This window comes from Rhipicephalus microplus, chromosome 10 (genome assembly GCF_043290135.1).
Source record: "Rhipicephalus microplus isolate Deutch F79 chromosome 10, USDA_Rmic, whole genome shotgun sequence".
NCBI classification, from domain to species: Eukaryota; Metazoa; Arthropoda; class Arachnida; order Ixodida; family Ixodidae; genus Rhipicephalus; species Rhipicephalus microplus.
Window position 1 is genome coordinate 53,813,925 of NC_134709.1, and position 24,214 is coordinate 53,838,138.

Here is a 24,214-nt window from a genome sequence, read left to right on the forward strand (position 1 = left end):
TCAGCAGCCATGCAGGTCGCGTGAACCAGAGTGGGCAGTGGATGTCGATTCGAACGCCATCGATTGCCGTCCTAGGCAGCAGGACTATAGCTCAAGCTTTAGCAAACACCTTAGACAACCAATCCTGACGTGCAAACAAGTTGTTTTTAAGAGTGGCACAGTTTTCTGAAAACCTGACGTGGTTATCAAGGGGCCATTGCAGTGGGCATCTTTGCGAGAGACGACACGTTCCATTCCTGTGGACTGCATATGACTCATATTGATGGCTTTTCTACGTGTTCATATGAAAAACAGAAGTCGCGAGAACAGATGAATAAAGGATAGCAAAAAAAAGGTGCACGGAATATCACTGCCGAGATGAAGCTAGACTCCAGTTATCTCACAACTTTCGAACACACGTATATCGGTTGCACGAAAGGTTACGTGTTGTCTTCGATGCGGGGCACGGTGACGTCACTGACAGATGATGCAGCATACGTCGACCGTTGAGGACTATAAGCACTCGCCGCAGTTAAGCCATTCACCCCCCCCTCCTCTCCCAAGTATCTTGGAGTTTTTTTCGAGTGCAAAGTTATGTAGAAACGCGTGTGCCCGCACTGGCTACAATCGCTTCGCGATAACCCCAGCCGACGTACGCTTCTTCTTCTTGTATGGCTTACCCCCCTTGAAGTCTATTGTTATCGAGCTGCCGATAAAGCCTATTGATATATGTACTCGTGTCTCCCCCTACCGTCCATTTTTCTTGCAGACGGTTCCAGAGCATCGCGCCTCTAGTATCCCTCCGGCCGCCGGGGGGTGAATCCACTCAATTTCTCTCAGGATGCACGTCAACCGATTTCTCGTATCCTTGGTCCTGTGTGGCCTGTCCTGGACCCTTATGCTGGTTCGGGCCTCTGGCATCAATACAGAAGGCCAAGGGGGTTTGGCCGCGAGACTAGACTCTAAGAACGGCACCGTCCAGGACAAGGACCGCATTTGGAACGACACTGACGTCTTGGTTTTCACGCCTCCGCACCGTGTTGACGTACAAGAGAACGAAGACGTAGTCGTACAGCTGACGTTCACGACACCCAGAAATCGTACGGTGTCCCTGGCGAGCGCCGACACAAGTGTGGCCACAGTCGACCTATCGAAAGTGTACCTGAACTCTGAGGTCAATGGCACTGGCTTCAACTTCACCGTTCGCGGGGTCTTCGTCAGCTACACAAAGGTCTTCTTCCAGGTGAGTATATCGAACAGTCCTGGCGGTTATACATCGCCAATGCCAACTGATTAAGTAATTAGAAAAATGTTCGACGGGACTGGGACAAAGATTCATATTGTTTTTTTTATTGCCGGAAGGATTACCCGTGTGTGTGTGTTTGTGCGCGGTTGAGTGCGCGCTTTGTAGGGCCTGCGTTGTGTCTGAATTGAAGCAGTGTCTTGTCAATGATATCGGAAGAGACATACGCGGAGCGCTGGCGAAAATATAAAGTGGATGGCTTGTGCTTAACGAACAATCCTGGTTGGCTCCCCGAGAACAGATACATGCACGTGGTATAGTTTGCTTAGGCCAAGTGGATACAGACGCGCAGGTTTAAGGCAGATGTCAAACTTGCTGCTAGCATGCTAGCTTGAGCGTATGGTTCGAACACGGTTACATAAAAGTGAGCTAGTTGGTTCATTGCTAACGGTAATTCGACCCGTTCGCTTCGGTGGAACAGTGGCTAGGGCGCCCGGTTGCTGACCTGAAGGTTTGATGCCGGCCGTGGCGGTCGCATTTAGATGAAGGCGAAATGGTAGAGGCCGGCGTACTGTGCGATATGAGTGCACGTTGTAGACCACCAGATGGTCGAAATTTTAGGGGCCCTCCTCCACGGCGTCTCATCATCACGTCGTCGTTTGGAGACGTAAAACCCCAAATGGTATTATTAGTAATTCAACCGGTCTGATTGATTGATATGTGGGGTTTAACATCCCCGAACAACCATATGATTATGAGAGGCGCCGTAGTGGAGGGCTCCGGAAATTTCGACCACCTGGGGTTCTTTAACGTGCACCAAATCTGAGCACACGGGCCTACAACATTTCCGCCTACATCGAAAATGCAGCCGGCATTCGAACCCGCGACTTGCGGGTCAGCAGACGAGTACCTTAGCCACTAGACCACCGCGGTGGGGCAAATAACAAACCGGTCTAACTTAACGGACGAGAGACAAAGCAGACGCGGACATTACTTGCTGGTTCATTGGCGTCATTCGTCTCGATGGACCCAAAGGGAAAGCTCGCTCCACGGAAGGTTCTAAGAGGAGCGGATACTCTATTATGTCCCCCTTTCTTTCGTTCCTGCGGATGGCTGACCTGCTTCAGCTTATACGGCTGTACCGGCGGCGTACCGACAACGTTCGACGGTGAAGCTCTTGACCTTCCGTTCCACAAGCTCAGCAGCTGATAGCACTTTCTTTTTTTTTTTTTGCAGTAGTGGTGGTCGAAAGAAATGCGGGAAAAATACGGGGGTCATTGGTCAGTGTGAGAACAAATTTCCCACGAAGCTTCCGTATATGCAATCGCCTCGAGTTGTCCCCACAGCGCATGCGTCGTACGTCAGCTGTTCTACGCGTTACCGTTGTTTCGGTCCACGTATTTTTCGGAGCAAGTGTGCGCCTTCTTAAGACGCGCCACAAAACCTTTTGCTTGGTTATCCGAGCGTGATTCCCTTGCGTTTGTGTCTGCGGAGTACACACACATTCCCAAAACACCCAAGTACGGTGCGCTTGCGCGAACTAAGGGACCTCAAGGTACCCGGGTCCTGAATACTCGCTTTGAAAACTGTTATCATGGTGCGATTGGTTGCCCGCGTCGCCGTAGCACGAAATGCCTGACGTGTACACCTATCAACTGGTGTAGCGAGGTGTCCGAGAAACGAAATCTCCCAGTGGGCTAAAGAAGGGGTAAAAGTTCAGGGAATTGCCTTTCATTTTGTCATCTACCCGGGGATGCGCCGTGATTTCTTTTTGCTGGCGACACCCATGTTAAGTGAATCCCCTCGGGAGTGTTTAGGGGTCATTCGATTTGCCCGGTCTTTGGTATCGGAAGAAGAAAAATGAGATGGCAAAGAGGGGGTCGAAGAGAGGGGTGGTCGTAACGAAGTGCACCCAAGCGCAAGTGTTTGAAACCAAAAGAACCGTCACTCAGTGTCCGCGTCTTTAACTAAGCATGAAGGAGGCCGTCTTACAAGGACGCAACAGGCGGGTTCAGCGAAGATTGCCACATGTTATCGCACAGCCTCGACAGCTATTTCGTAGAATCTTCAGCAGTCTCTTCTTAGAAGCTTCGTCTTTCTCGTTTGTTAAACAGTAGCTGACTACGAAGGACAACGGCAGCTTTGTTGATGTCGCAACGCCTAGGAGGTCATTGGGAGGACAGAAACGCCCATAAAGCTGTTTCTATCTTCCCTCTCCGCTCTCTTTCATCTCCCCCATCCCTCTCCCATGCGCAGGGTAGCAAACCGGCTGTCTATAGCCTGGTTAACCTCCTTGCCTTTCTTTTCCCTCTATTTTCCTTCCCATAAAGCTGTAGCCACTCGTTTCGCTGCCTGACAGAACCCATTCCTTCGGTATTTAGTTATAACAACGTCCCATATGGTTTTCTTGCTTTGATTGTGTTGGTTCACATTAACTTGTGTTCAATAAGAAGTGGAAGTTCTTAGAATTTCCAATTTCCTTCATTCATAGCGAGGACCTTGTTCTGGCAGACTTAATGCAGATGTTATTGATAATTCAGATATTATTCGACAGATCATTGATCATGGTCAGGTGGTAAAATGATCGCTTGCTACGTGACACCAATCGGCAAGAAAAGCCAGTTTCGCTTCAAGGGTGAAGCTTTGAACGGTGATAGTCACAAATTAAATTTCACTCGATGAACGGGAAGCAACTGGATACTTCCAGCGTGCCGCTCAAGCGTGGAGGACGCACAAAAAGAACATATACCAGGCGAGCACAAATCGGCAACTGTCCCAGCTCTACACTTGTATTAGGCTGCTCAAACATAAATGAATCTTCGAGAAGACACCCATATATACAAGAAAGGAGCATAAATTAACAACAGTCACAATTGTTACTTCTTTGTTTGAGCCGCGTGTGGTGTGTACTATGCACAACAGAAAGCTCTTACATACTTCGTTTTTAAGCTTCAATGCGTGGAGCGACCCCTCTTAGTCTCCTGCCGCACAGGGGCGTTCGAAGTCTTTAGTATTCGTCGTTGCACATAGCGAATAAAGGGTAAAGAAAAAGGCCTCTTTTAAGCGCGTAACTGTTTAGGCTGTTATCAAGTACGTGTCACCTAGTAGACTACAAAAAAAAAAGCCCCTATTATGATAAGAAGCGGGCATGTGTCACATAAATTGGTGAAAGCCTACCACTCACAAACGTGTCCGCTAAAAACGAAGAATGCTATAGTTCGCTGACAAATGGCTGGAAAAGACGGCAGTGAGACGAAGCCCCCCGAGTACGCACAACGAGGAAATGTTATGGAACGGGAAAGGCAACGGTGGATGGTAGAAGACTCTGAAGCTATGCGAGGCCAACGATGACGGGCCCATGTCGAGTCTGTGACTCTGGGGTTAAACGCAAACCTCTTTGCATTCAGAATCAACGTAGGAATAACCTAGCATAACCCAGCTAAAGCTTAGCAACTACCTAGGAGCAACCCAGGAATAAACTGAATCACTATAACTAAGGCATAGGAACAGCATAGACGCTATGAACAACCTACACGCTGTGAAACTACACGCTGTAAACTTGTGAACTGTAAACCATAGAAGCTGTAAACCAAGCTGTAAACCGAGTTTTAATGTCATGCTTGGTCTTGGGTCTCTGAAGGAGGAAAAACCTCGCTCTTTACCTCGCACCAGAAGCCGCCTGTCACCATATCAGCACGGAAAATTCACGAAGCTTTTCAGAAGTGTCCTTTGAAGTAGGAAATGCCAGCGTAACGGTAACACGCGTGGATCACCGACCTCGCACACGGTCTGCGACTTTCTGCTTGACATCCTCGAGTCGCGTGAGCAAACCGGCGTATTCGAATGTGCCTTTGTGAAAGTAGAAATTTTTTTCCATTTCTTGGCCCGACAAGTGGAGCTTATATTTCACGGTGGCTTCGTAATGGTCGTAACGCTCGAGGAATTTCTTCAGCACCACGTCCCTCAGCGTCGGTGGCAACGTCGACGTGCCAATGAGGCACGCAGTCACGGTGTCGTACACAGCCACCCTGATCATCTCGCGCTCCACCAAGGCTTTGTACCTGATGGCGTAAGCGTCTATTTGCCTTTTCACGTATCAGGGCTCGTTGTAGAAAGGGTCTTAGTACAGCAACGACTGAATCGAAACCAGCAGGCTCTCAATGCCCTGAGCCGGACTCTAGCCAGCGCTGAGGATGTTCAGACAGGTGGAGCCGCACTTGTATAGATTTGAATTGAATCTCACCCTACCAGAGTCCATGGTTAGGACTCTGGTAGGGAAATGCCTTAGCAGTTCGGCATCAAAACGGCAAAAAAGTGGGTTAAGATGCGTGAAAACATATGTAGCCTCCTATTTGTTGAATATTCCAATGAGGCGCAAGAGTTCAACAAAAGCCAACGTTAGCACAAAAATAGAGTGGCAGTGTTTGATCTGCAAGACGTTTTGGAGCAACACAACACCAGATTTTTTTTCTAGATTCAATGCGTGGAGTCCAAAAACTGGAGTCCTTAAGGCTGCGTAAGGACCCACAGAGTTAATTGCAAGTACAAAAACTGAATGAATCAATTTTTTTCTTGCGCTCTCGTTTCGCCCTACGCAGCGTCTCATTTTGCCCAGCTGGTTAAAAGAGACATCCGGGACATTGTTTATTTATTTCTAAAATAGTGTTTTGAATGGCGGCAACATGGCAATATTTATGTAGCGCATATCTTGAACCCAAGGTAAAGCTTCTGCAGCGTTGTTTAATTGTGAGCAGTGAAATAAAAATATATATTGACTATTTTAAAATTTTTGTCGCGTTGTACTCCACCCTACCCTATACTTCGCTCTTACCTCCGTTGGTTGGCGTTAAACATGTGTCTAATAAAACAAAAATTAAGCCCTTAATTTATCCTTTTTTTATTCCCTCGGGAGGGTGTTTTTTTGAGCGTTTCGTGACTCAAGAAAGCGTCTTTCTTTGCCGCCGTTTCTTTCCTTTCCTTTTCTTCATTTTATATCATCGAGGCCGCATTCAGAAAAGGGCCAGCGCGCTCCTTCGAGAGTTGACGTGCCAACGAACCGCGCGAAATCACAGCATCAGCGATGGCTCCTACGTCCAGATAAAACGTAGGTTGATGTAAGAAGGTGTCAATAGTCGCGCTTAGAAAGCATTCGAGGCTCCGAGCAGGGTCAAGGTAAAGAAATATCGCGTACGAAATAGCGTTGTGGATAACAAAGGGGGTGCGAATTATCGCTGTAAGATGTTGGGTAACTATCCTTCCAATTTTTTCCCCCCAGACAAGAAGCACAATACGCACTCTCATTTGTCTTAGGGGCGAAGCTCCTTGGGCCGTGGGTCGTTCCCTATTTCGTAGTAGTATAGTAGTAGTAGTAGTAGTAGTGATAGTGATAGTATGTAGCTACATTTAGTTCATGAGTTGCTCAATAGATGGCGTTGCGTGTATGTCCTTGGGAATAATATAACTACATGGCGTTAGTGGTTTTCACAGCATATTGCCACGTTCCATTTCACAAGTTTTGTTATCGTTCCGAAACACCACACGATTCTCGGCGCAAACCGCGCCTGCAGGTTTCGAGAAGGTTCCGGACTGTAGTGGATCATTTCGATAAGATCACGCCCACTGTGCGAACGGTACAGATTGTTCTGGAACCTACGCCACCACCAGCGATAACGCTAGAACATTCGACGGCAAGGGTATAAATGCCGACGCGCTTCGCCGCTTGTCAGTTGTTGATCGAAGGCCGACGCTGCGTTCGCCGCTATCAGTCCGAGACTGCCATCTGTGCAAGACTGCTGCTGTAATTAGACTTTCCCTTTACCGGGCACAGGTTCGCCCAAATAAACAGTTAAATCCCAACACGAAGTTTCCTGTCTTTGGCCACGTCACGACCACGTGACATCTGGTGGAGGTGCTGCTTCGTTCATGTACCGGACACCCCCGTCAAGCCGTGAACCCAGCCCCCGTCGCGGAGAAGACACCGACGCCAACCAAGAGCAGCGAACGAGCCGCCGACAGCAAGGTCTCCCACCGGAGTACGGCCTTCTACAAGACAAGGCGCGGAAGACCAAGACCATGACCTCGACTGCAGCGACAATGACAACCGGAGCGTCCCAGCCCGCGATCGTCATTCATCAACCCAGGGAACCACCAACGTTCCATGGATCATCGTTTGAAGACCCGGAAACCTGGCTAGAAACATACGACCGTGTGGCCGCCCTCAACCACTGGGACAACGAAGAAAAGCTCCGTCGTGTGTACTTCTACCCGGAAGACACCGCAAGGACCTGGCTAGAGAATCGGGAGTCCACGCTTCGAACGTGGGATGTCTTCTGCGGCGCATTTCTGCAAACGTTCGCAAGCGTCGCTCGCAAAGAGAGGGCCGCTGCTCTACTCGAGACCCGGGTTCAGCTACCAAATGAAAAGGTTGGAATTTTCACAGAGGAGATGACCCGCCTATTCCGTCACGCTGACCCAGACATGCCTGAGGAAAAGAAAGTTCGTTTCCTCATGCGAGGGGTGAAACAGGAGCTCTTCGCGGGACTAATGAGGAATCCACCGAACACCGTCCAGGAATTTGTATCCGAGGCGACCACCATCGAAAAAACGCTGGACATGCGCACCAGACAGTATAATCGTCGCCTGACTCCAGAATGCGCTGCTGCTCAAGCCAGTGACTCCGACGACCTGCGTGAAACGATCCGAGCGATCGTGCGGGAAGAGCTGCGCAAACTGTTGCCTTCGGCGCAGCCTCAAGTGGATTCGATCGCCGACATTGTGCGAGAAGAAGTCCGGCAATCGCTTCGAATTCCCGAAACACCACCGCCCGAGCCAGAAACTATGAGCTACGCCGCTGCAGTGCGCCACAACGCTCCTCCCCGTCCACGCCAAAACGCCACCCCGTCACACTGCCGTCGCCAGACGCCACCGCCGCCACCACCCCGACTGACGTCCTACCGTTCCCCAGCGGGCCAGCGCAGTGCACCGAGAAAAACGGACGTTTGGCGTGCACCTGACAACCGCCCGCTCTGCTACCACTGCGGCGAGGCCGGGCACACATACCGCCGTTGCCAGTACCGACAGATGGGACTGCGTGGCTTCGCCGTCAATGCACCGCGTCCGCAGCCAGGAGATCGGCCACGTGACATCGCCGACTACCTGGCAGGAACTCAATGGACACCACGAAGTCTTTCCCGTTCGCCGTCGCCCAGCCGCCGCATGTCACCACACCCCCGGCAGTACTCTGGCCCAACGCGGGGCCGGTCTCCTAGCCCGTATCCGGGAAACTAAGGGCAGCAACCGATGGAGGTGCGGTTGCTGTGCGACGAACTACCGAAGATCCTCCGACGACGACGCCGACGCGACGGAGCTTTTTGAACACAACACCAACCAGGCAAAGCCCTGAAGGCAAAAGCTCACTTACCGAAGGTGGCCGGACGACGCAACATGGAAGCAGCGGAACAAGCCGACGCAGCCGTGACCCGACGCCACGCCCTAACTGTAATGCAAGACGGCGAACTAGCGACCTCGACGTTCTTATCGACGGCCACAGTGTGACTGCTCTCGTCGATACTGGAGCTGACTATTCTGTCATCAGTGGGTCGTTTGCCGCGAAAGTTAGGACAGCTTGGAAAGGCCCTGAAATCCGCACAGCCGGAGGTCATCTCGTAACGCCTGCAGGAATCTGCACAGCGAGAGTCACCATTAACGGCCGTATTTATCCTACAGACTTCGTAGTCCTACAGCGTTGCTCGAGAGATGTCATCCTTGGCATGGACTTCTTATGCTTCCATGGTGCTGTCATCAACCTAAAAACAAGGTCGATAACGTTATCCACAGAAGCACTACCGCCGCGCACGCCGTCAGGACACCATGCCTTGAATGTGCTGGAAGAACAAGTCACCATTCCGCCTCGCTCAAGCGTCATTATTTCAGTCGGCGCTCCTAAATCACCTGACTTGGAAGGCGTCGTTGAAGGCAATCAGCATCTGTTGGTCACCCGAAATATTTGCGTCGCAAGAGGAATTGCAGAGCTGCGGGGAGGCAAAGCAACGGTTATGCTCACGAATTTCAGCAATGAGTACAAACATGTGAACAAAGGAACAACGGTCGCATACATCGAAGAAATTGTCGAAGCCACCAGTGCTTTCGCCCTCACCGATTCTGCGGAACCTGCTCAGAAGAACCAAGCCCCTCCCATAGCTTTCGACGTCAATCCCAGACTTCCGAACGATAAGCAAAAACAGCTCAAGGCCCTGCTCCTGCAATACGAAGATTGCTTTTCGTCGTCATCGAAAATTCGGCAGACCCCAATCACGAAACATCGAATCATAACCGAAGAAAATGCCAGACCACTCCGTCAGAGTCCGTACAGGGTTTCGACGCGAGAACGTGAGGCAATGAAGAGACAAGTTGATGAAATGCTGCGAGATGACATTATCCAGCCGTCCAAGAGTCCGTGAGCATCCCCCGTGGTGTTAGTGAAGAAAAAGGATGGGACCCTACGTTTCTGCGTCGATTATCGCCGCCTGAACAAAATCACAAGAAAGGACGTGTATCCTCTCCCACGAATAGACGACGCACTTGATCGGCTCCATAACGCCAAGTACTTCTCGTCAATGGACCTCAAGACTGGCTATTGGCAAATCGAAGTCGATGAAAGAGACCGAGAGAAGACGGCGTTTATAACACCGGACGGCCTCTTCGAGTTTAAGGTGATGCCCTTCGGCCTTTGCTCAGCGCCTGCAACTTTTCAACGCGTTATGGATACAGTACTGGCAGGATTGAAGTGGCAGACTTGCCTTGTGTACTTGGACGACGTCGTCGTGTTTTCCTCGAGTTTCGACGAGCATCTTCGGCGCCTTGAAGCTGTACTTCAAGCCATCAAAACGTCCGGACTCACACTGAAGCCAGAAAAGTGCAGATTCGCGTATGAGGAGCTCTTGTTTCTGAGGCACGTTATCAGCAAGTCTGGAGTTCGTCCCGATCCACGGAAAACAGCCGCCATCGCCGACTTCCCGCCGCCCACTGACAAGAAGGCCGTGCGCCGATTTCTGGGCCTGTGCGCCTATTATAGGCGGTTCGTGAAAAACTTCGCCCGCATCGCCGATCCTCTCACTAACCTTACCAAGGCCGACTCGGAGTTCAAGTGGGAAACGCCACAGGAACACGCTTTCCAGGAGCTTAAACATCGCCTCCAGACGCCTCCGTTACTTGCCCATTTCGACGAATTCGCCGAGACAGAAATACATACTGACGCAAGCAGCGTAGGTCTTGGCGCCGTTCTTGTGCAGAGGGCTGACGGGCTTGAAAGGGTTATTAGTTACGCCAGCCGATCGCTATCCAAAGCAGAAGCAAATTATTCCACAACAGAAAAGGAGTGCCTCGCCATCATCTGGGCTACGTCGAAATTTCGCCCCTACCTCTACGGCAGGCCCTTCAAAGTTGTGAGCGACCACCACGCCTTGTGTTGGCTAGCCTCCTTGAAGGACCCTTCAGGTCGCCTCGCACGATGGAGCCTGAGACTTCAAGAATATGACATTACTGTCATTTACAAGTCCGGCAAAAAACACTACGACGCTGACTGTCTCTCTCGTGCGCCTGTCGACCAACCGCCACCCGATGACTCGGATGACGACTACTTCTTGGGAATGATAACTACCGACGACTTCGCTGAACGACAGCGGGCCGACCCGGAACTTAAAGCCCTAATAGAATACCTCGAAGGCAAGACCGCCGAAGTCCCGAAGGTATTCAAGCGCGCACTTGCGTCGTTCTTTCTAGGAAACGGTCTTCTACAAAAGAAAAACTTTTCACGGCTTCGAGCTAAGTACGTCCTTGTGGTGCCTTCAGCTCTGCGACCAGAACTCCTGCAGGCCCTGCACGACGATCCGACGGCAGGGCACCTCGGTGTTTCCCGCACGCTCGCGAGGATACAAGAAAGATACTACTGGCCACGTCTTACCACCGACGTCACTCGTTATGTGAGGACATGCCGGGACTGTCAGCGACGCAAGACACCGCCGACAAGGCCAGCGGGACTTCTGCAGCCAATTGATCCACCTTGCCGACCTTTCCAGCAGATTGGTATGGACCTACTGGGGCCGTTCCCGACGTCGGCTTTCGGAAACAAGTGGATCGTGGTAGCTACCGACTACCTCACCCGCTACGCCGAGACAAAAGCCCTGCCAAAAGGCAGTGCATCCGAGGTAGCTAAATTCTTCGTCGAAAATATCGTCCTACGTCACGGCGCCCCGGAGGTCCTTATCACCGACAGAGGAACGGCATTCACTGCCGACTTAACTCAAGCGATCTTGGCATACAGCCAAACAAACCACCGCCGGACGACAGCGTACCACCCACAGACCAACGGCCTCACCGAGCGGCTTAACAAGACGATCGCCGACATGCTGTCAATGTACGTCGATGTCGAACACAAGACGTGGGACGCCATTCTTCCGTATGTGACCTTCGCATACAACACGGCGGTGCAGGAGACGACGCAGATATCTCCATACAAATTGGTCTACGGAAGGAGCCCGGCAACGACGCTCGATGCCATGTTACCCAACGTCACCGACGAAGAAAACCTCGATGTGAGCGAGTACCTTCAACGCGCCGAAGAAGCCCGACAACTTGCGCGTCTCCGTATCAAGAATCAACAGACGACCGACAGCCACCGTTACAACCTTCGACGACGCTTCGTGGAATACCAGCCCGGTGAACGTGTTTGGGTGTGGACGCCGATACGCCGACGTGGACTAAGTGAAAAGCTTCTGCGACGGTACTTCGGACCATACAAGGTGGTTCGACGTCTCGGCCCACTTGATTACGAGGTTGTCCCCGATGGCATCACGAACTCTCAACGACGCCGATCGCGACCTGAAGTCGTCCATGTCGCGCGCCTCAAGCCGTTTCATGCACGTTAACAAACTGAAACAGTGTTTTTTGTATTATTGTTGTATTGTAAAATATTCATTGTACTTTCTTGCATTATTATTGTACCTTCATCTTTAGTTAAAGCATCGGGACGATGCCTTTTTTCAGAGGGGGGCAATGCCACGTTCCATTTCACAAGTTTTGTTATCGTTCCGAAACACCACACGATTCTCGGCGCAAACCGCACCTGCAGGTTTCGAGAAGGTTCCGGACTGTAGTGGATCATTTCGATAAGATCACGCCCACTGTGCGAACGGTACAGATTGTTCTGGAACCTACGCCACCGCCAGCGATAACGCTAGAACATTCGACGGCAAGGGTATAAATGCCGACGCGCTTCGCCGCTTGTCAGTTGTTGATCGAAGGCCGACGCTGCGTTCGCCGCTATCAGTCCGAGACTGCCATCTGTGCAAGACTGCTGCTGCTATTAGACTTTCCCTTTACCGGGCACAGGTTCGCCCAAAGAAACAGTTAAATCCCAACACGAAGTTTCCTGTCTTTGGCCACGTCACGACCATGTGACCACGGAGTGAATGATGATCAGTGGGGCGAAGCGTCCATCCGTTCGTCCATGTGTCCATCCATCCGTACGTCCGTGCTTCTGTCCGGGCGTCCGGACGGACAGGCGGACGCTTCGCCCCACACATCATCATTCACTCCGTGCATATACTGTGATTTTTTTTTTCACTTACCGTGCCATTACCTGTTATGGTGGTACGTTGATTACGGTGCTCGAGCGCTGACCCGAAGGTCGCGAGATCGAATCCCGGCCGCGCCGGCTGCACTTAGATGGAAGCGGACTGCTGCAAGTCCGTGTGCTTAGATTTAGGAGAACGTTAAAGAACACCAGAGGGGGGAAAGACTCCGCAGTCCTTCATTATGTTGTCCTTTATATACTCTAGTGGTTTTGAAACGTATAGAACCCTAACAATTATTATACGTGCCATGCCCACCGGCTGTTTTTTTTCTGCTATAAACATCAAGGTGTTGGGTTTGACGTCCTGTCACGGTGGCCGTGTTTTGATGGTGGAAAATCGCTAAGCACCCCACATAGAGAAAATTCGCATGAATTGCACTTGTAGCGCTGTGCGACAAAATGGACAGATGAAAAGTGCTTTCTTTCCCAGTAAGATTTGGGCACATAATAAACCCCCCCCCCCCCCCCCCCGTGCATGAAAAATTTGGCCCACAGGACCTGAGCACTCCCACTATACGGCGCGCGTCCAAATTATGTGAGTTTTGGCCCGCTATACCGCAGTATTGGACATTTATGCTTGGAATTTTTATTCTTTCCTTTGTTCAGCAGAATCGCCACTTCAATGACAGTGAAACAAGCACGGAAATAGGAGTCCTTCAAAACCCTCTGAGCAAATCGCATCTAAGCTATACTCGGCAGCACATGAACGTACGCGTTAATAATGTATGGGTGATGTAAGCCTTGCCTGAAGGTATTGCATCACGAAACAATATCAAACCTAAAACCACATTCTCCCCAGTTTAACGCATACAAGCGATGTAGACAAACTTTGTACGTGGGAAGCCCACCTGTCTGCTGCACCATTTGGTGAACATTTTAATGAACTCCTTTCGGTATTTTTGGTGAGCCGGGACTTTCCACACAAGTAACATTTTTTAGATAATAATTTTCTCTTCGGAGTGTCGTGAGATGCCCCATTCTCTGAACAATAGTCGACGAGTATCTGTACTGGCAAAACATTTTTGGTGCGGTGTTTTTCTTTTTCTGCTACGAGGCTCAATATTTTCTGCTGGGGACCTATAGTATCAACATGTCTTGTTTATCACGGGCTAGTATTCGTTTCCGTTTGGGAGATCTCTGAGAACAAGCCTCTGTATAAAACTGACATCTAGCCTTTTAACAGTGACATAAGTGTAAAGCAGTTCCGTGCTGCCAGAATCTTCTGCTTGCGTCCTTTCGCAATGTCGTTGCCGTTATTATCAACATTATCGCCACAAGGTGGCTGACCTTTCTGACGCTTACGCACAATCACCGCGAGCATGGACTAGCGAGCAGGCGCAACAGTAGCATGCTGGCGCAGGCACGGCAAAAGCGTAATGGTGACTAAGACGTCATAGCGGCTCGGCCGCAGTGATGACGTTGCGGAAGTTTAGCGTCAGCTTCTGTCTGTATGATGTCGATGTCGCAAGGTGCGGCGTATAGCGCTTGATCGGGGGCGCGAACTTCAAAACTGACATTCGTTACCGCGAATCTGGATTCTCTGTTCAGGTTTGGCAGATGATATACGCTTGTTCCCGAGAATCTATCCATTCGGCAGGTTGCAGCTAAATTTTGTCAATACCTGTTTGAAGAGGGTTAATTACGTAACGAGTCATGACACAACGTAAATAAGACGAGGCGCTCCTTCCACCCCCCCCCCCCTTAGAGAAAAGTGCCCTTGTCGAAAGCCGCTTTATTCTGAAGTACACGTTATTCGACCTCCGTCGGTTTCATGAAATCTTCATTTCTGTGCGCGTCCCTTTGCCTGTTAAGACTACATCGCACATACAGAACGGGAAGCAGGAAGAACAGGCAAAACAAAGCGCCGGTACATCTTACTTTGTTCGAAAATCGCAGCTCGTCTTTCAAAGCTATCTAAGTGCGCAAGAGTGTGATTGCCTGTCGTATCTCTCGACTTTCAAACAATGCGGGGTCTGAGGTGCAACGCAGATAACAGCTGGCCGTTTGACGGCACCTAAAAGAAGGGAAAGTAAAACAAGCAGAGCAGAAAAAGAGGCAGGTGTTGCGTATAGGCACGTTAGTTCTTGCGAGCCCAAAGCGATAAGAATGTAGATAGCAGCAACAAACAAAGGGGTACGATGTGGTGGTGGTGGGGGGATAATGTAACTGATAGCATTCAAAAAGAGTGGAAACGAGACCGAACGAAAAATAGCCGGCCATTCTTGGATTCAAGTTCTGTTGGTTGCGTTGCACATGGTGATGAAAGCTCGTTGCCATGCGCATGGTTGGAAGGCAAGATTAACCTTTCCGTATACACACGTGGCACAACGTTTCTTTGTTGTTATGCGTTCCCTTTAGCTAAAGGATAACAGAACCGGATAAAGCAAATTTGTTGGTAACCGAACATACGGTACTTATTGCACTTCTAGGAGGGGCCCACTTCCCTCACGACGAAGAGCACTCCCCACCGGATGTATGACTCAGTATCCAAACAGTCATTCACCCGATGTGAAATGCTGGTTAATGTGAGGGAAACAAGCCACTCCTACTATGTACCGTAAGTGAGGTATATACTGTATGTTCGATATTTCGATATAACTTCGCGCACGCATGAAGCACACACACGCACACGTCTTTACTGTCGGCAACGTAGGGCTATTCACGTAACGTCACCATCGTCGGATGTCTAGGTTGGTTTATGCACGAGAGCTGCTCCTCGTGATTTATCTGCTCTGACGCTTGGCCGTGTATTACCCAAGCGCTTTTACGCCTTGTATCGTTTGGCTGTCGTGCACGATAACGCAATTTCACCACGTGCAGTTTGCTTCGTAATACGAGCGCGCGGATGTAACAGTAGTCGAAGAAAATCGAAGCCCTAATAAATACACTGGGAACATCAGGAAGTACCAGGGGTGGAGCCAGAAATTTTTTCTGGGGTTAAGGGGGGTGCGCACCTCCTTGATTTCATTGGGGGCATCTCTTGAAATGCCATTTTAGGGACGTGGCTCCTTAAGGCATTGTCGTGCGTCTCTTGTATGAAGTTGCCTCCTCCCATTTCAGTCCTTGGAATGTCCGCTGGATGGCGGTACTTGTATACGATGAATATATGATGAAAAAATCAGATGCAAGGTGGTGGTACTTAGCGTTTTCACAAGATGGATGGACGGATGGATGAACAGACGCGGCCAGCGGATGATTGACGGTTTGCTGATAAAACCCTTCGAAGCTTCACCTCACTCATGATCATTCAATCCGTGGATATGCAGTGCTTCTTTTTTAGATGCGGAGCATCTTATACTCGCGCCTTGTAGTGCGCCGTCCGCACCGCTTCTCGAACATTCGACAGCTGACGCGCGCGCATGCGCCGTCGCGCCGTCGCCCACTCTTCCACCATCTGTGCATCCCTTCCTCCTCTACACACCGCGCGCGCTTCACTCCTCCACCATCTGTGCACCCTTCCTCCTCTACACACCGCGTTCGACATCTACAATTCTCCTGATTCTCCAGTGGACGCGCATGTGGCGTCGCGCTTCGAGAACATTCAACAGCTGACAGTGCATGCGCCGTCGTGCTGTATAATATACTCAAGGTCGGCGCTCGCTCGCTCAGTTGCCGCTCGTCGGTTGGTTTGTACGGCGCGTCGACGTCCAAGGTCGCGGTGAAATGAATTCCAACGAATCGACAAACACAATGATCGACGTCCCTTCGACCAGCGCCGCCCTTTCGCATACGTGTGTACGTGTTCACTCATTTAACACCCCCTCCTACAACCACGTTAACCAATTTAGCCATCGACCCAAGTAAGTCGCAATTTAACACCCCATTTCACAACCACGTTAACCAATTTAGCCATCGACCCAAGTAAGTCGCACTTTAACACCCCGTTAACCAATTATATGGTCCGCATCCTCCTCAGTGTTCCCCCGAGGGAAGCTGCGGGCAATTTTTTTCACTTTCAAGGCAATGGGAAAAAAAAAATTCGTTGAAGGCGGAAGTACACGGGCCCGGTATGCCATCCCCTGGCTACGCCCCTGAAAAGTACAAGTATTGAGAAAGAAATAGCAAGATTGAAATCGCACCTGAGCAAAGGGAAGCATAGGCGAGAACCACCTTTTCAGGAATTGATCTCCTCGATTATACAATAACATAGGTCTTTGACCGACTATGTTGTGTTAGGTCCTTTGGCTGATGTCAGCAGCACGATTGCGATTATAGGAGCAGTTCGAGCGTTGTTACAGCCACTGGACTGAATGCACGTCTTTACATTTGCCTCAGCGTAACAAGAATATATCCTCATCTCATCTCTCTACTATACCATTGTCATTCATTACTCTTACACCCTCTTATCCTTCGGCGAAGGGGTGTAGAGTAGCAGGCCAGAGGAAACTAACTCAGACTGACCACTTTATTTTCAGTTAATAAATTCTTTATTAAAACACTTTTGAATGTGTTAGAAGCTCGAAATAAATTAGGCGCTCTCAATGACAATGAATGTGGAAACGATTTTAATGTCTAAAATAGAGCCGAGAATGAAGTCATATTTCTTCATCCACGAATGGCAATCAATCAGAAAGAGATATGGGGAGACACTGATTCCATTGGCTCTGAATATTCGTTCGAGCATTTCTGTTGTCGGTTGCCACCTTCTTTTGATTGGCCGATAGCATTAATTAGCCGAAACTCTATAGGATGTACCCTTAAGTGTTCAATTCCTCTGTATTTGATCTTTAACCACGTTATGCGGTTGGTGGTTGCGGTGATTTCGTACCAGGTGATGTTTGTCTGATACAAATGGTCGACCGTCGCCCAGCTTGGGGCTCTCATGCGTTGATGCCAGACGTTGATGTCAACATGCGTTGAACAGCTCTGCGTCTTACAGAAACGATTGCACAAGTCAATGAACACTATTGGTTCCGGCTGCGTGTGCCCTTGGATATACCACGACCTCTTCGTAGCTGAAGCGCGTAGACTCGCTTTTGCAGGCTGTGTACCACAGATTGTACACCCGTGCCGAGCTAGGAGCATTGCTGGGCGTTCTCCGTTCCAGTGACTCTTCAACGTACGCTTGCTCAGGGTTTTTCATATTGAAGGGGAGATCATAACATGAAAGAAAACAAGCTTCGAAAGGGTGGCAAGTGGAAATAAGAAATAAGTGAGAGGTCAGCAAGGCTAGCGAGTTCTTAGACCGGCTGGCTACCCTGGGGACAAACATGCAAATGGAGTGACGTGCTTCTCACTTCCTCCTCTCTACCAAATGATTAAGGGTAGGTACCTCCCACCCCTTCTTTGAGCACGTCTATGCTCTTCTATCAACAAACACAAGGTCTGTTTGATCATACGGTCCTTTCTTTTCTTTCCATAATTCAGTCTCACGCATGAAATCTTGGCACCAACCCCACCACCCTTCACACTCGTCTGTCGATGCAAACACAAGATTATCCGTCCACGTATTGTCACTGTAGCTGTGAGTTGAATACCATCGTACACGAGTCCCCCGAAGACTTCGGGGTGGCGAGAAAGATAGCCGCTATCAGCGATGCAAAAGGCACGCGTCTCAGACGGGGCGTCGGGCGCGGAGCGATCCGCTCACAGATTGAATACAAGTGTCGCAAGTCTTGCACCACGACGGGAGTGCACGAGAGTCTGGGCGCCCTGTGTTTACGTCGTTTTGGCGATATCGTCAGGGTGGGCGACAGACGGGCTAGAACTCGAGGGCAGGTGAAGCGGCCATTTTCCGGTGACAGCTTTTCGGTTGTTGGGAAATTCGCGAGCGCGCGAGAGATAAGTTGATAAGTAGGCCCTGTAGGCTTTCCATCCAAAAAGGAATCCTAGTGTGACGTCCGTCATTCGCGACGTGCCCGGGCAAACGTTAAAGCTGATAGCTGAAAATGAAACAGAAAACACACTCGATATTTGCTTCTCGCCTTTAAGAGCGCTGCTGTTTGAAGCCGAGGTGAAGGCGGGGTATCCGTCGTCTAAACTTTTCAGTGGAGACTAGTGGCGTGACATAAAGCATGCATGATGAGTGAGAGCACGTGTTGTGTAGCGAGTTTGGCCTCCTAGAGAAAGAGTAGCAACGAGGACAGAGTGAAGGGGAGCGAAGGGGAGCTAAGCCGGGAATTGAGCAGGCTGCGTGCAGCTCATAATTTCTTAATAATACGCTAGAGGGGATTCTGGTGCTAGGGTCTGTGGGAGCTACAACGCACGGTACTTTAACCAGCGCGGGAATGATGGATAGTCCGCGCGTTTTTCTGTTTCGTTCTTCCGGCTCTGTTTGGCTCCATTTGGCCTGGCGGTGCTTTGTCGCCAAATGACGTTCAGCACATGTTCACCAGTTTCACTTCAATGACCTAACCGTTTCAGGCTGCCCAATTCAAATGGGCCCACGAAGTTCAAAAGAGTCTACTATTTCACTCAAAACAAACACCGAAACACAAGAATAAACAAAACAATGTTCGAAGCCGCCAGCATGACGATTAGGCAAAACACTGTACTACACATCGTTACCACGGTGGCTGAACAATCGCACCAGGTTTTCTAGTTATATGTGGGAAAGTGTATGGTGTGGAAATGATAGCAGGAGCGCGGTTGGCTGTTACGGTGAATGGAGGTGACCAGTGGTAGTGCTGCTCGAGCACAGGTGGCGCTGATGAGAGCGGAGAAGGAATACGTCGTGCCACAGTTTTCTAAAATTATCTAGAGGGTAATCTGGCGCTGCGATCGTTCAGCGATCATTGAAACAATAGGTAGTACACAAATTTGCCTAGTCTTCGTTCCTACGGGCTTCGAACGCAATTCTGGCTTCTTAATCTGTTGCAGTTTGGCTTTGTTTAGAATAAAACAACGGACCGTTGTGAACACCGTGAATCGATTTCAATTGGTGAGCCTAAAAGGTGAAGGTGGTGAAGTGCGACTGCTCAACTTTTGTTGATTGTCGTTTCATGACAAAGCAGCTCCAAGCTCCGCGAAGCGAAACGTAGCCGAAAGTACGAAGATTAGACAAATAAAAATCCGTGTACTACCCACAATTCCCATGCTCGCTGAACTGTCATGCGTTGCAGCTCCCATGTGCACTTCCGGCTGGGTTCCTTTCAGTGCATTTTAAAGAAACTATGCAGTATGTGTTGGTGAGAGCGGAGGAAAGTTGTGTTGGTGCTTCCGTTTAATCAGCCTTCGTGACGTTAAGTCAGTTTGAGCTACGCGTAATTCTTCCTTACCTTCAGTAAAGACTAAACATGCATTAGTATACATCATAGAGAACCTGTACTGCGACTGAGGAGGTCTGCTGGGAAAGGTTTACAAGATAAGGTGTCATAAATCACGCTCACCTTCCTAATAAAGAAACCGACATTGCTAAAGCGTTCATTGTACAGTTACAGTTGAAACGTGGTGCTTCCCTGTAATGCAGTCACATTTCCTATCGACATAAGTATGAGACGTTGGCGGCCAGCAGCCGGTGCCGCTCACACATGAAAAACAGTTGGATAGAATTCCTAGCCACGTGACAATGATACGTGTAGTCATTGGTTGAATGTGAAAGTCACAGCTTTGCCGCAAAGGTGAAGCAATGAACGTGATAGCAACAAATTGGAAGGTCATGCGCAGAATTGCAAGGAGATCAAAGCGTGCCCCGCGTTTATAACGCACAAAAGACACACGAAACGTAATCATAGGTGCATGTTAACGCGAATAAGCGCTCCCTTTTTGTAAACAGAGGCTGTGCAACGGTTGCAGTGACCTTTGTGCGCCCGGTAACTACAACAGAATCGTTCCGACGAAACTCAAAGGCTAGCCAAGATGTACGATTCTCCCCACTGCAAGATAGGGGCTTGCGATCGAGTGTACACCCCCTTATACTCTACGCGGGCCAAAGGACGCGTGATAGATGAGAGCCGCCGCGCGCTCACTGCGCCATTTTCGCTCACTGCGTCATCACTGCGCCATCTGAAACACTTGAAAAAGTTTTTCAGGTCCCCTTTAACTTACTTCACTCGACAGGTGTAACGACGAAAACTAGCCCATTCGGCCATTTGTAGGCGCATTTAGGAAGCCTCAAACTACGCCGAGAAAGGCTGGCATAGTGCAGTCATCGCCGCTAAAAACCCACAGGAACTTTCAAACAGCTCTAAAAATGAACAACTATGTCCATCTAGCGGAAAACATATCATGCTTTTCCAGAGGCGTTGATCAAGCAAACAGCAAACGCTAGATAATGTGCTGCTATCTGTGAGGCATTGTGAGACTTTTCATGGCTTCCGAGATGGCGAGCGTGCGGCGTGCATCTTGGAGGCCATGGGACTCTTGCTTTAGATAAAAAACCTGTATGTACCATTCGCGCGCGCGCGCTGGTATGATCTACAGTGTGCGTGTGTGCGTGCGCGCGTGTGTGTTTATGTAACAACATATTATTAAGTATGCACTTAGCGGTTGAAGGGCGCACTAGGGGTCGGATTTCGCTATGGCGTTAAACTCTTAAAGGTGAAGCTTAAGGGTCCCCCAATTTTTTCTAGGGTTTTTTTCTTTCTTGCGTTTTCATATATATAAATACGTATACATATACGATGCATGACATCGACGCCTACGCCCACGCCGACTCTGGCGGTGAAATCCAGCCGAGAGTGTCCATATGATTGCTAACGCAATAAATGTGAAAATCGAGGGTAACAAGATGTTTCTGTCATCTTACCGTAGTAATACTGAGATCACTAAAAAGCGAAGAAGGACGCTGCGAATGTCACATGAAGAGCGCAAATGCATGAAAAGGAATTAGACGGGTAAGTTGCGTTTGAAATAATTCCAATGGGTTAATGGAACGCGAGAACTTTAACCAAGCATCGATGGGCTTCTGGTACGACGACCTTATAGGCTGATTCTCCAGCTGGTCACCACCACGACGCACGGTAGCGTCGTTCATGTATGGGCACGGGAACTCGTGAGAATAAGAATACAGAAATACGGACGCACTGACGTGATACAAAATACGGACGTACTCCATGCGGAATACGGAGTACGTCTGCTGCATACTGAAGCTAGATGATGTGGCGACTGTCCGAGTGTGTCCTCTTCTTAACTACATTTTCGTTTGCGTTTAAGCGCAGAGAACAAGAGTATAGATGACTTAATCTTTACGAAAGCATGCCCAAGGCTTGTCAGTTAAGACAGTACGTCGTCTGCCTCGGTGGCTCAGTGGTTATGGTGATCGGCTGCTAATCCGAATGTTGTGGGTTTGATTCCGGCCGCAGTGGTAGCATTGTTATGGGGGTGAAATGCTGGAGTTCTGTGTGAGGTCGGGGCCCGTTAAGCGACACCAGATGATATGAATAAGCAGGGCCCTCCAATACAATGTCTCTTAAAATCGTATGTTACGCAAAACGACAATTATTAAAACAAACACGCGACTCCGTTGTTACCCATCGTCTCACGCTTCTGACTTCTCTTGTAGCAGGTGCAGTTGTCTTCAAGGTAGCCAATCCGCCCGCTTATTGTGCGTTCCCAGAAAGAAAGCCGAGATAACGTTGAGCATGCCATAGAAAATCCACCTGGTCAAACAAGACCCTGCCGTTACACGGGGTGAAGGAAAAAGGTCTTAGCTCTCAAGTGTGGTAGATTGTGAATTGTTACAACAAAACATTGTCTTGTCTTAGCCCTACTTGGTTCAAGCGTCAAGGCAGAATGAAAAAAAAAAGCAATCTCCTTTATCTTCTTCTTTAGTACATGCTGATATGTTGTTAGCTTTTTGCTCATTCGTGCTAAGCCAGTTTTGCACTACAACAAGAAAAGCCTATGAGAATCCATACTACCCGAGATAGGCAACACACTCAGAGGCAGAGAGGGTCACGGAGAAACTTCTTACCGGCCTTATGTGTATCTGTGGAGTGTTTGCAAGTGTGACTCGATGACAGCTTTATCTTACATAATCTACTGGTGCGCCAAGACAAAGCTGTCAATGTGTACTTTCTCAGGGAAGTCGTGGGGTGCAGACGTCTTTTGGCTGGCGTGATCCGAGAAGGTGCACTTGAGGTGACAACAGGAATAGGAGCACAAGCTGAGAAGTGCCTGACACATTTATTTATTCCAGCGGGTGACTTGAATGCCACCTGGGAAAGACGACAAAAACAAGCACGTACGAAAGATAGTATGAATTTACCTTTTTTGATAATTATGAGGAGGCTGCCATAAAACATGCAGCAACAATAATACCTGACACTTTGCGGGCCAAAACCACGATATGATTCAGAGCCACGCTGTAGTGGGAGGCTCCGAACATTTCGACCATTTGGCGACGTGTACTGACATCACTTAGTGCACAGTCTCCTCGCTCCCACTCTCCTTCCTCGCGACGCCGTCGCAGGCATGCATCGTCTGCTAGCGAGTCTCTTGAATGAAAAAAAAAAACCAACTGCTCGCGCTGCACAGCCGTTCCCTGGCCACCCCCTGCGCATTGTTCAACAATGAATTCGCAGCGTGCGCGTTAACTAATAGTGAACGGCGGGACTCTGCGACCAATCAGTCTTCCGTCTCTGACTGCCCATTAGCAGCGATTGGCGTGTTTCTGTAGGAAACACCAGTCCATCACTGCATGCTTTGCGCCTCCACAAGTTGCCCCTACGCAACGCCGCGATGAGCACCAGCGTCAACGCCGCCACCAGCGTGAGCGTTAGCGCCCGCTGCTTCGCATATACACATGGTTTCCTTTAGCGAAAGATGGTAAAATTTTTCAGAACGGTTTGGAAGAAAGCATTATGAGCTCGATGGTCGGGGCACCAAGAACTGGTCTTCAGTGGCTACTGTCACCTGCCCGAAATCAAGCAGGAGCGCAAGCTGTACCTCTGGGCCAGAGCTGGTGAGCTTTACCTCCCATTGCTCGAAGGTATTAGAGATTTCACTGACCTAAAAGGGTATCTGAATCTGGTGGTTAGTTTAGGCATACCCACGAAATGTGATAACGTGCACCTGAACAAATTGCTAGAAGGTTGGACTTATTCAAGAGTATTGCAGCAGACGATAAAAAATCTTGTTCAATGCGTTTTGACATGGTTAGCATGGGCAGGATAATTCTACCAGCAGAAATACTAGAACTTCAAAGTACCTATGCTTGGTCTTTGCAGTGTTGGCACTTTGTTACACTAAGTACAGTGAATAGTGCGCAATAGTTACGCGGCAGACAAGGTGAATTCTGAACGGCATAATTATTCTCCTCGTGTTGCGTGTAAACATTACAAAAGTAAACCAGCTAGCCCGATATATATTTTTGTCGATCCAATGACTTTTTTATCCTTTATTCTTTTTTTTGTATAAAGGATTTATTCTAGATCCTTTATTGCTATATTTTTGTACGCCGGGTAATTTCTTCTAGCTGT

At 49.4% G+C, this 24,214-nt stretch overlaps 1 protein-coding gene across 1 annotated transcript in view; it reads left to right on the plus strand.

Annotated features, from left to right (window-relative positions):
* The first annotated feature begins 746 nt into the window (after positions 1-746).
* Positions 747-24,214, plus strand: part of LOC119181686 (ileal sodium/bile acid cotransporter) — a 46,818-nt gene continuing 23,350 nt past the window's right edge. Inside the window, exon 1 of the mRNA XM_037432927.2 lies at positions 747-1,222. Within this exon, the coding sequence (XP_037288824.2) occupies positions 821-1,222 (402 nt within the window). The 5' untranslated portion in view covers positions 747-820. The remainder of the gene's footprint in view (positions 1,223-24,214) is intronic.